Here is a 13,137-nt window from a genome sequence, read left to right on the forward strand (position 1 = left end):
CGGCAGTTCAGAGAATGGCCAGACTGGTTCGAACTGACAAAGTCTACGGTAACTCATATAACCGCTCTGTACAATTGTGGTGAGAAGCTATTCTCAGATGCGGTTTGGCGTTGTTTTGGCAGCACGAGGGGGACCTACACAATATTAGGCAGGTGTGTGTGTATATATATATATATATATATATATATATGCTGTTTTTACACTGCAGAAACTTTTCCTAGTTCCTGGAACTATTTCAGGTGACATTGTTTTTCCACCACATGAACTAGTTCCACCTGGAACTAAAACCTGAACTAAACCAGGAACCTTTTTTAGTACCTGATTCAGAGGTAGTTCTTTCCTTGAATGACTCATGAGCCATCAGACAGCCGATACCGGACAATTTTAAAAGACTGGTTAGTAAGCTTATCTAAAACTTTTGTTGATTTATTGTTATGGACCCTTTTCACAGACCTGTTATGAGGCATTTGCGCCTTCTTTAACATCATAAATGTAACTAACTTTTGTATGTATCCAATTTTAAAAATATTTAGTGTAAATTTGTAACCGTGTACTTTGCATTATATTACCCTGGAATAAGTTTTAAAAAATCAGTTGTTATAGCTGCAATGAGGCTTCTAACACAGCTGCTCAGAGAGTGACAGAAAATTTGGCCTGTTTCTCTCTTCTTACTGCTGTTATCCAGCACTGTATATTTTTACCTTCTTTGCAAAGCTGTAAAAGCATAATCGTTGATTTATTTTCTTTTGTTGTTGGAGCAAACAGGTAAGCAAAAAAACCTCTTAAGTATTTATGGAGAAGATAAAATTCAGTGTGAGTTTGAAACGTCTACCAGAAACGAGAAGGTGTCCAAATAGTGTCAGACCGTCTCATCAATTTAGGATTCGATGACCATGACATTAAACTATGTAGTCATTATGTGTCATTTAAGAAAATGAAATGACAACAAAAGAATAAAGGATCATAACATAATTTGTTTCATAATCATTTCGTTTCATAATTTAACATTTATTTATGTATTGATTCAGGTCTTAGTAAAGACGATAGTAAATAAAGAGTTCACAGCATCATAGTGAGTGTGTTATGAGAAGTTATGAGCAGTTATGAGCAGTCTCTGTCACAGTAGAAGCACTATCAGTGTGAAAGCAAAACTGCTGATGTAGTAATGCTGCTGTGAAGCTTATGCGCTGTTATTTGTGCGGTGTGAAACAGACTTTACATGGATATTATATACAGTGTAATCTTGCATCATAAAAGCTCATTATCATTCTACTTGTCTACTGCCTGTCAGAGTCAACACTTCAGCTACACCTGGTTAAGGATGCTTAGACAGAACACTTCCTGTGTAGCTTCCCAGGAGACACGTGTGATCATGGAGCCATGTGACAACACTAAGCAACAGCTCCGCTGGATGCACAAGTCTGGTAATGTTCTGGTAAGTGTTGAGCAAAATCTGGTCTTTAGGGATATTTTGTGGTCAATCAATACTCCAACAATACAGCGGCACACGTTAAAGTGCACAATTCTGTATGTATTAATGTATTATTGTAGTTCATTCCTACTATTTAGTACATTTTCTTGTCAAAATTGTACAATGAACAGTAAACAATACTGTTAAACAGTTTTATTACACTAAACATTAGCATAATATACTTTACACCAGGGTTTCTTAAACTTTTGCCCACTGCGACCCACTTTTTTTTAATGGTAATCCATTCAAAATAAATTAATACGTACTTAATCTAGTTATGTCTATATGCTTATAGTGGCCTAATATCTGTGGCCCAGTATTTGTAGCATTGGTGCTGCTGACAGACGGTCCCTTACCACACCCTCCACAGTTTTAGCACGTTTTAGCACAATGGGAGGACTTTTCAGACGGTCCCTCCATCTTTTTCCTGACTTCTCCATAGGCGGCGCCATTGCGGCGAGAGACTTCCTCTCAGATGCTCCTCACTTCCACTTAGTTGTTGTTATCAGCTAGACTAACGTTACTGGTGATGGTGAGCAGCTAAGTGTCTGGATAATAATTCGCTGTTATAGGGTGTTATAACAACTACAGGTGGCTTGAATGAATGACACAACAATAAGCCCCCCAAAAGCTGCCAATGCTGAAATCAGAGGTTGCATTAAACTAATTCTCCGTCACTTGTCTTTTTTAAAAAAATTGACAGATAATTCCAAATACTGTCCATAATTTTGGAACATAACAAAGATGAAAAACATTTAAACCAAGCCTTTGTTTTATTAATCATCTTTACAAGGTTCATATCTCATGTCACGCTGTGAGTGTATGTGAATGAGGCCAAATTGTTCTCGGCAGAGTGCGTGAGAAGGCGTCACTTGTTATTGCAGAAATAATGCAAAGGTACGAGCCTCAAATCGGAAGATTTTTAAATGGAAACTATTATGACCATACGTCCTCTTTTCACAGATGTTTCCTCTTTTTTTAACCTTAAAAAGTGACCAGTCGGGATTTCTAGATTCCCTAAATGTCCGCAATTTGTCTGTTTTCATATTGAACTGCACAACAAAAAACGTAATTAAATTTAGCGCATCATATAAACTGCCGTTCAAATGTTTGGGGTCACTTGACTGAAATGTTCTCATGATCTTAAAAATATTTTGATCTGAAGGCGTATGCTTAAATGTTTGAAATTAGTTTAGTAGACAAAAATATAATTGTGCCACCATATTAATTTATTTCATTATAATTCTAAAATTTTATTTAAAAAAAAAAAAAAAAAAAAAAAAAAAAAACGTTTTTGAAATGGATGACTTGGACCAAATAATAAAGAAAAGCAGCCAATAAGTGCCCAACATAGATGGGAACTCCTTCAATACTGTTTAAAAATCATCCCAGGGTGATACCTCAAGAAATTGGTTGAGAAAATGTCAAGAGTACATGTCTGCAAATTCTAGACAAAGGGTGACTACTTTGAAGATGCTAAAATATAACACAGTTTTGATTTATTTTTCATTTTTTTAGTCACAACATAATTCCCATATTTCTATTCCTATTATTCCATAGTTTTGATGACTTTACTATTAATATAAAATAAATAATAAAAAATGAGTAAGTGACCCTAAATGACAATAGAGGTCACTGTTGCACCAAACATTGCAAATGTACAGTTCTATCCTTCTAATTGGTAATTTGTACTCATGACAGAAAAGATCTCCCAACCAAGATGATCCGCAACCCAGTGGTTGAGAAACCATGCTTTACAAAATCTGCTGAATTAATCTTAAAAAATTGTCCCTAGGTTAACTTTTTTGCTAAATTTAAATTCATGGTTAAGTAAATAGTAAACAATGTAAAGTAGATAGTTTAAAAAAGGATAGTAAAAAATAAAAATAAATCTATATAAAAAACAACCTATGACAACTGCAATATGCTTAATAGTGGCTGCATGTTTGACATCACTGCACAGGTGAGTTATAAGGATGTCCACGGTAACCGTTTGTAATATTTGATTAACTGCGAGGGTTCACAAATGGTTATTTGTCGGGACTTGGGAATAAAGAAAATGTATTGCAATGATTATGTATCAAACACTAATAAAAACAGCAGGGAATAAGGTCCACAGTGAGCTATGAGCCTAAATAGCACAATACATTGATCTTCAAATGATAAAAACACACTCATCAAAGTCAAACAAAAATAATCAAACTGTCACTGCCTGCAACATAGTATTATTAACTAATGGAAAATACATAATTTAAGTGTTAAACCTAAAATGTGCTCCACCTGGCTAGGTTGACATTTTCGTGAGGCAGCAAATGCTAGTATTGTCATGTACATGGAGTTACACTGCTGCTGTAGCCTATGTCACAAAGCAGGATTAAGCAGCTAGCTAGATAAGTTTAAACTTGTCAATGTGGGTCTCCCACTTCAGGTCCTGTGAGATGGTAGTGCCCAGGAACCTGAATGACTCCACTGCTGCCACAGTGCTGTTTAGAATGGTGAGGGGGCGTCAGTGTTGGGGTGTTCCTCCTAAAGTCCACTATCATCTCCACCGTTTTGAGCGTGTTCAGCTCCAGGTTGTTTTGACTACACCAGTGAGCCAGCCATTCTGTATGTAGACTCATCATCATCTTGGATGAGGCCGATGACAGTAGTGTCGTCTGCAAACTTCAGGAGCTTGACAGAGGGGTCCTTGGCGGGGCAGTCATTTATATACAGGGAGAAGAGTAGTGGGGAGAGCACACATCCCTGGGGGACACCAGTGCTGATTGTACATGTGCTGGAAGTGAATTTCCCCTGTCTCACTAGCTGCTGCCTGTCCGTCAGAAAGCTGGTGATCCACTGACAAATAGATGTGGGAACAGAGAGTTGGTGTAATTTAGTCTGGAGAATAGCTGGGATGATGGTGTTGAAAGCTAAACTGAAGTCCACAAAAAGGATACTTGCATATGTCCCTGGTCTATCCAGATGTTGCAGGATATGATGCAATCCCATGTTGACTGCATCATACACAGACCTGTTTGCTTGATAAGCAAACTGAAGGGGATCTAGAAAGGGTCCAGTGATGTCCTTCAGGTGGGCCAACATCAGTCTCTCAAATGATTTCATGATTTAAGTCTTGTGATTTTTGGTTTCTTTGGGACAGGAATGATGATTGAGCATTTGAAGCAGCATGGGACTTCACACTGCTCCAGTGATCTATTGAAGATCAGTGTGAATATGGGGGCCAGCTGGTCAGCACAGGATTTTAGACAAGTGGGTGAAACACCGTCTGGGCCCTGTGCTTTCCTTTTTGTTTTGTTTTCGGAAGACATGGCACACTTCCTCTTCACAGATCTTAAGTGCAGGTTGATGTTTGTGTGAAGTGAAGGTTAGAGCGGTTGTGGGGTGTGAGATTGGGCCTTTCAAATCTACAGTAGAACACATTCAGGTCGTCAGCCAGTTGTTGGTCTACTACAGTGTTGGGGGATGGTGTCTTGTAATTAGTAAGTTGTTTCTGGCCACTCCACACTGATGCAGGGTCGTTAGCTGAAAATTTGTTTTTCAGCTTCTCAGAGTATCTTCTTTTAGCCACTCTGATTTCCTTATTCAGTGTGTTCTTGGCCTGATTGTACAAGATTTTATCCCCACCCCTGTAATCATCCTCTTTTGCCTGACGAAGCTGCCTGAGTTCAGCTGTAAACCACGGTTTTTCATTGTTGTATGTTAAATAAGTCCTAGTAGGAATGCACATATCCTCACAGAAACTGATATATGATGTAACAGTATCTGTGAGCTCGCCAGATTGGTGTCTGCAGCCTCAAAAACACTCCAATAAGTGCAGTCAAAGCAGGCTTGTAGTTCCAGCTCTGCTTCACTAGTCCAAATTTTTACAGTCTTTACTACAGATTTAACTGATTTTGGTTTCTGCCTGTAGGTTGGAAGAAGATGAACCAGACAGTGATCAGCTTATTGTGTCTTATGCTGCTAGAAAGAAAGAACAAATAAGTCTTTATTAGTGCATACCATCTACTCATTTTCCAATTGCTCACATTTTTATTATTCGATAGTGTATTAATGTCTAACAGTATTAAATTATATTAAGTTAGTCATTTAAATGAATAGTAAAGCTTTTAATTTCAATTTTTAATTTCAAATCAAGGTATTGAACTTTTAAACTTACAAGCCTGAATGTTCTTGTTGTGGACCCATATAAAGTTACTTTCACATCGATATATTATCTATTTAAATATTTTCATCACATTCAGTTTTTTTTTTGTTTTGTTTTTTTGTGCTCTAGCAGCAGCAATGTTCCTTCTTGCTGTGTAAATGCCTTTAAATTCTTTATCATTTACTAGTAATCCTCTTTGGTGTGTAAATGTGATTTGATTGATAATTTGTTTTAACATTCTCATGCTGTTATAACTGTGTTTAAATTCGTATAATTTATAATAATTTTCATAAACATCTTCAGCGGAGAAGTAAATCTCACTGACTCTCTCGCGAGATGTGACTCGCGCTGTCTCGCACGCGATTGGCTGTTCGCGTCATTCATGTGAATGCGCACATGAAATAATCATAACCTCGGGATCAAACTCTGAATTGGAAGTGGGAGAAATGCCAATCTGGTTACAATTGAAAATGGTTTATTGGATATCAATAAAAGGACATAGTTACAGTCATCCTGTAAAGAAAGTTCTGGACAACTGTTGGGAGTATGAGTATTCACAGTTGGTGAGTTTCGGATGGAACGCAAATAATGAGGCTCATTGAATGGGAATTTTCACTGTAAGCCCAACAGTGGCAATGCCAGTGTTACCTCCCTGGATGTTTCCAGTGCCATCAGTCGATTTACAGTTTCTGGAAAAAATAAATGACAATCAAAGATGGGTTTCTAAGGATATGGTAGTGAGGCAATATATAGATCAAGAGTATTATTATTGTATACAAATCTATACTGATGGTTCAAAGGATCCAGAGTCTGGACATACAGCAGCAGTAGTAGTTATTCCTCAGTTTGACTGTAAAATAGGGAAAAGAACATCTAATCATTTAGAAAACTCTGAATTGATAAAGAAAGTTGGTAATGAGTGTCTTGATACAATTTAACCCTAATGAAGCCTGATTGGATTTGGTGAGTTTTGTCAAACTAAATCCAGAATTTCTTCAGTTTCTTTTTTTGTTATACATGGCACTGTTTATTAGCCTCTTTGGGATGCTTTGATATTTAAATAGTTTAGCATTTAACTTGTGGAATTATTGTCTGCACTCCAGAGCAAAAGGGAAAAAAACATTGGCTCACCGTTCATCAAGCACTGAAACAATCTGGAATTATGTGTAACAATCATGTGTAACAGTCTTCTTTGCAACCTGAACTTCATCAGAATGTTGAATCTTTATGACACCTGCGCTATAAACAAGCTAGATGCAGCGCAATGGATGGTGAAACAGAACACAGGTGTCCAGAGATGCGTTTATAAATATTAAAGTTCTTATAACTTGACGTGTGGCCTGTTGCACGAAGCTAGTTGAACAAACTGTTTCAAAGTTTCAGGTTGACAAAACCAGATTGAGCTAAACTGGTTTAGATCGGGTTCATCGATCTCAAGAAGCTCAGTTCAAACGTTCTGTCAACTCAGAGTTTGATCCCAAGTTCGTGGTTAACCCTGAAGCTCGTGCACGTAAATGAGTGACGTTTGTCATAAACAGCCAATGGGTGAAGCTTGGAGAGAGTCGGCGCGATTTACCTCTCGCAATGTCTTCAGCGTGATTTACATCTCCGCTAAAGATCATTATGAAAATATAAAGAATTTAAACATTTACATAGCATGAAGAAACACAGCTGCCGCAAAAAAAAGAAAACAAAACTGAATATAATGTTTTATTTAACTGATTCACAATAAGACACATGCTTATTAATTTTAAAAGCAAAAAAATCAATGTATTTATCGAAAATGTAAAAGCTTTTATATAAACTTAAATTAAAAGCCTAATAAGTGCAAGCGATGTCACTTTGTGTGATAGTCTAAAATATAATTTTACCAGTATATTTGTTCATATGCAAAGACTCGTCACACAATAAATTTGTCTTTAAAGTGTGAGAATGTGCTGCTCAAAAGATAAAAGGTTCCCCGATCTCTTAAATAAACCATCTTATAATATCTTAATGTGTAGGTATAATATCTAAAATTGTAATATATAAATCTAAATACATTAAACATATACATTTCCCAGCGAAGGGCGCTTTAATTTGGAGTAAGAGATACAGGGGGAGTGACTTTATTGCATCAGAGATGTTACTTTACTAACAGCTGATTGATTCAGCATCAGTTTGAAATCTGTAACCCAGAATAAAATCTGCTCTGGAGCAGGTTAACCGTGTAGCATAAGTTGATATGGTGATGAAAACCGGTAAAAACTGACCCACCTTCTTGAGCCCAAAAAACCAGACTAAACTCAAACTTACCTTGGAAGCCACTGAAACCGGCTTTGTGCAAAAAAAATTTGTTGGTCCTGCGTGAGACGCTGAAAAAATAAGTGAGATGTGGTGAAACGGACAAAGATCTGCGACGTCACACTAGCCTTTTTTCCAGTGATTTTCAGGTGTAAGCTTCATATACATAATCACCATCCAGTAGTCTTGAGATTGATGCCTTTTACACGCATCGATAATTGGAAGTTCCCTATCTGTCACTCACTCGACGTTGGTGTTGATGTAGTGACACTAGGGGTCACTCTTGGGAGCCCGAGACACCTCAGGTCTTTGATAAAAGGCCAATGAAAATTGGCGAGTGGTATTTGCATGCCACTCCCCCGAACATACGGGTATAAAAGGAGCTGGTATGCAACCACTCATTTTCTCTTCGGAGCCGAACGGTCATGCTCATTGAGCTGAATAGCACTGTTCATTCACCTCTGCTGGATCTGATGGCGCATTTCAGCGGCTTCTCCCTCCTCTGCACTGGTGCACTGCAGAGAACGCCCCTGGGCGCTTCAGCAGAAAAACTAGAGAGTATATTTTCTAAAAGAGTGTTTTTCCCCTCTAAAAGAGTATATTTCTCTAAAAGATCGCACACACGGAACGTCTTTTTAAAGACGCGTCTTTCTAAAGATGCCTTTCCGTTCGTGTGTTATTCCTGGTTGCGGTCGTTTTCTCTCAAATTCGGATGGTCATGATCGCTGTCTTTCGTGTCTGGGCGCGACCCACACGGAGGCAGCGTTTATGAATGGTTCATGTTCTCACTGCGAGAACATGACCATGGCAACCTTGCGGTCGTGGCTTGCTTTCGTAAGGAAGCAAGCCACCCCAGCGGCTCCCCGCCTTGGTCATCCTACCTACGGGTTTGAGGTCAGCGCGGCTGGCGCTGGGGGCGATTTGGGGACCTCAATGGGATCGCCTCTGCCAGGTATCCCCCCGCGGACCTCCCATTCCCCAGCACGCTCGTCTGCCCCAATCGGGCTTCCGGATGAGTTCGCCGGCTCGTCGCACGGCGAGTCTGGCTTCTTGTTCGAGGCCCGTGAAGATGATGAGCTCTTGAGCTCAGCATCGGAGAGCGGGCTTGTCCAGTCGGACACAGAAGCCTCAGCTGGGCTTCCCCCTTCGGGGACGGTCGCCCAGTTACAGGCCGATGCCGAAATGATGGACATGCTTTCCCGGGCGGCCGCGAACGTCGGGCTAGAGTGGAACCCTCCGCTCTCCCCTGAACCCTCGCGGCTTGATGATTGGTTTCTGGGCTCGCGGCGCCGCTCAAACCAGCCGCGCCCCGCTCCAGTGCCATTTTTCCCGGAGGTGCATGAGGAGCTGACGAAGTTGTGGGAGGCACCTTTTACTGCCCAACCCCGACTCTGCAGTTCCCCTGCTCTCACTACCCTCGATGGCGGGGCGGCCAGGGGCTATACGGCGATTCCCCCGGAGGATAAGGCGCTCGCGGTGCACTTATGCCCGCAGAGTGCCGCCACCTGGCGTGGATGCCCTAAGCTCCTCTCCAAGCCCTGTAGGCTCATGTCGTCCCTGACTGCCAAGGCCTACAGCGCTGCTGGACAAGCCTCCTCTGCCCTGCACGCCATGGCTCTCCTGCAGGTCCACCAAGCCAAGGCATTGAAAGAACTGCACGAGGGTAGTTCCGCCCCAGATTTGATGCAGGAACTGCGCTCGGCGACCGACCTCGCCCTCCGGGCGACGAAGGTCACGGCGCGGTCTCTCGGGCTGACGATGTCCACAATAGTGGTCCAGGAGCGCCACCTGTGGCTCAACCTGGTCGAGATGGGCGAGGCCGACAAGACACGGTTCCTTGCTGCCCCCATTTCCCAGGTGGGCCTATTCGGTGACACCATTGAGGACTTTGCCCAGCAGTTCTCGACGGTAAAGCAGCAGACGGAAGCAATCCGGCACATCCTGCCCCACCACAGGAAGCCGACGCCACCCGTCTCACAGCCGGCACCGAAGAACCCACGGAGGTCTTCGAAACGCCCCTGAGACGGGCAACCCAGGGACGAGGGAACCCACTCACGTGGAGCTGGTAGAAAGACCACTCCATCCCCCGGTGGAGGGCCGGGTGGAAAATCTTTTGTTGCCTTTTTGTTTGATTTCACCGCATGCCCAAGTGGCTGCGGTACCCAAAAGTTCAGCAAAAGAGCGGCTTCCTTCCTCCCTGGGTCACATACCCGGTGTGTACGGTCATCACCACGACTACCGTCCACGGGCTTTATCTTGCAGGATTGGCGCTCCTGCAGTGCCCTTTCCGCCCCTGAGTGCCCAGCTGTGGCACAAATCCACCCCCGATGTGACAGCCTCCATGGGTCGCGAGGACAGGCCTCTTCCTCCCCCATCCCAGGCTGTTCCGGGGGTGGTCACAAGGAGCCAGGTAAGTGCTTCGATGTCCCTAGACTCAGCATGGCCACGACGTGCTGTGGCACCTCGTGCTCCGCCCCGCCGCGAGGCCCCACCTGCCGGTACGTCCGACGACGTTGTCCCCTTGGTCCCCCTCGCACGGAATTTGGACGCATGGCTTGCGCTTCCCAATCCATCGCGGTGGTTGATCCGGACCGTCTGACTCAGCTACGCGATTCAGTTCGCCAGGCGCCCGCCCAGGTTCAGCGGTATTCACTTCACCTTCGTCAAGGGCAAAAACGCTGTTACCCTGCGCGCGGAAATCGTTACCCTCCTACGGAAGGGTGCGATAGAACCTGTCCCTCCAGCCGAGATGAAGAAAGGGTTTTACAGCCCCTACTTCATCGTACCAAAGAAAGGCGGTGGGTTGCGGCCAATCTTGGACCTGCGAGTACTGAACCGGGGTTTACACAGACTCCCGTTCAAGATGCTCACGCAAAGACGCATTTTAGCGAGAGTCCGGCATCAAGATTGGTTCGTGGCGGTAGACCTGAAGGACGCGTACTTTCACGTCTCGATCCTTCCTCGACACAGACCCTTCCTGCGGTTCGCGTTCGAGGGTCGGGCGTATCAGTACAAAGTCCTCCCTTTCGGCCTGTCCCTGTCTCCTCGCGTCTTTACGAAGATCGCAGAGGCTGCCCTTGCCCCGTTAAGGGAGGTGGGCATTCGCATTCTCAACTATCTCGACGACTGGCTAATCTTAGCTCACTCTCGAGACGTGTTATGCGCACACAGGGACCTGGTGCTCTCGCACCTCAGCTGACTAGGGCTTCGGGTCAACTGGGAAAAGAGCAAGCTCCTCCCGGTTCAGAGCATCTCTTTTCTCGGTTTGGAGTTGGACTCAGTCTCCCTGACGGCGCGCCTTACGAACGAGCGCGCCCAGTCGGTGCTGACCTGTTTGAAGGCGTTCAATCAGAAAACAGCGGTTCCACTGAAACTTCTTCAGAGGCTCCTGGGGCATATGGCATCCTCGGCGGTGGCCACCCCGCTCGGGTTGATGCATATGAGGCCGCTTCAGCACTGGCTCCAGACTCGAGTCCCGAGACGGGCATGGCGCCACGGGACACCGCGTGGCCATTACGTCGGTCTGTCACCATCTTTTCAGCCCTTGGACCTACCTCTCGTTTCTACGAGCAGGTGTTCCTCTAGAACTGGTCCCCAGGCGCGTCGTGGTCACGACAGACACCTCCAAAACGGGCTGGGGCACTGTTTGCAACGGGCACGCAGCCACCGGCCTCTGGACGGGTCCACGGCTGCGTTGGCACATCAACTGCCTCGAGTTACTGGCAATTCTGCTCGCCCTCGGAGGTTCCGGCCATTGATCCAGGGCAAGCACGTGCTAGTTCGGACAGACAGCACGGCAGCGGTAGCATATGTCAACCGCCAAGGTGATCTGTGCTCCCGCTGTATGTCACAACTCGCCCACCGTCTCCTCCTGCGGAGTCAGCAGCACCTCAAGTCGCTGCAAGCCACTCATATCCTGGGCAACCTCAACGCTACAGCGGACACGCTGTAATGGAAGGTTTCCCGCAGGGGAGAGTGGAGACTCCACCCCCAGGTGGTCCAGCTGATTTGGAGTCGATTCGGTCAGGCACAGGTGGACCTGTTCGCCTCCCAAGAATCCTCCCACTGCCCACTCTGGTACACCCTCACCGAGGCTCCCCTCAGCATAGACGCGCTGGCACACAGCTGGCCCCCTGGCATTCGCAAATACGCGTTTCCCCCAGTGAGCCTACTTGCACAGACTCTGTGCAAGGTCAGGGAGGACGAGGAGCAGGTCGTCCTGGTAGCACCCTACTGGCCCACCCAGACATGGTTTTCGGACTTCACGCTCCTCGCGACAGCTCCCCCCTGGCAAATTACCCTGAGGAAGGACCTTCTTTCTCAGGGACGGGGCACCCTCTGTCACCCGCGCCCAGACCTCTGGAATCTCCATGTCTGGTCCCTGGACGGGACGCGGAAGACCTAGGTGGCCTACCACCCGCGGTGGTAGACATGATCACTCAGGCTAGGGCCCCCTCTACGAGGCGCCTGTATGCCTTGAAGTGGTGTCTGTTCGCTAAGTGGTGTTCTTCTCGACACGAAGACCCCCAGAGATGCGCAGTCGGATCAGTGCTTTCCTTCCTGCAGGAGAGGTTGGAAGGGAGGCTGTCCCCTTCCACCTTGAAAGTGTACGTTGCTGCCATAGCAGCACACCACGACGCAGTTGACGGTAAGTCCTTAGGGAAGCACGACCTGATCATCAGGTTCCTAAGAGGCGCTAGGAGGCTGAATCCCTCCAGACCGCACCTCGTTCCCTCATGGGATCTCTCTGTAGTTCTTCAGGGCCTACAGAGAGCCCCCTTTGAGCCTTTGCAGTCAGTCGAGCTTAAGGCACTCTCCCTGAAGACTGCCCTCCTGACTGCGCTCACTTCCATCAAGAGGGTAGGTGACCTGCAAGTGTTCTCTGTCAGCGAAACGTGCCTGGAGTTCGGTCTGGGCTATTCTCACGTGATCCTGAGACCCCAACTGGGCTATGTGCCCAAGGTTCCGACCACTCCTTTTAGGGACCAGGTGGTGAACCTGCAAGCGCTGTCCCAGGAGGAGGCAGACCCAGCCCTGGCGTTGCTGTGTCCGGTGCGCGCTTTGCGCATCTGTTTGGATTGCACGCAGAGCTTTAGACTCTCTGAGCAGCTCTTTGTCTGCTTTGGTGCACAGCGGAAAGGAAGCGCTGTCTCCAAGCAGAGGATCGCCCACTGGCTTGTTGATGCCATATCTGTGGCATATCTCGCCCAAGACATGCCGCCCCCGGTAGGGCTAC

The 13,137-nt window shown here is 45.4% G+C and overlaps 1 protein-coding gene across 2 annotated transcripts in view; it reads left to right on the forward strand.

Moving 5' to 3' along the window:
• LOC127446831 (polypeptide N-acetylgalactosaminyltransferase 5-like) overlaps positions 1-13,137 on the forward strand; it is a 69,524-nt gene that overhangs the window by 51,563 nt on the left and 4,824 nt on the right. For both annotated transcript variants that reach the window (XM_051708103.1, XM_051708104.1), the window contains one exon: positions 1,292-1,435. In XM_051708103.1, coding sequence (XP_051564063.1) covers positions 1,292-1,435 — 144 coding nt within the window. The remainder of the gene's footprint in view (positions 1-1,291; positions 1,436-13,137) is intronic.

This window comes from Myxocyprinus asiaticus, chromosome 10 (genome assembly GCF_019703515.2).
Source record: "Myxocyprinus asiaticus isolate MX2 ecotype Aquarium Trade chromosome 10, UBuf_Myxa_2, whole genome shotgun sequence".
Lineage (NCBI taxonomy): Eukaryota > Metazoa > Chordata > Actinopteri > Cypriniformes > Catostomidae > Myxocyprinus > Myxocyprinus asiaticus.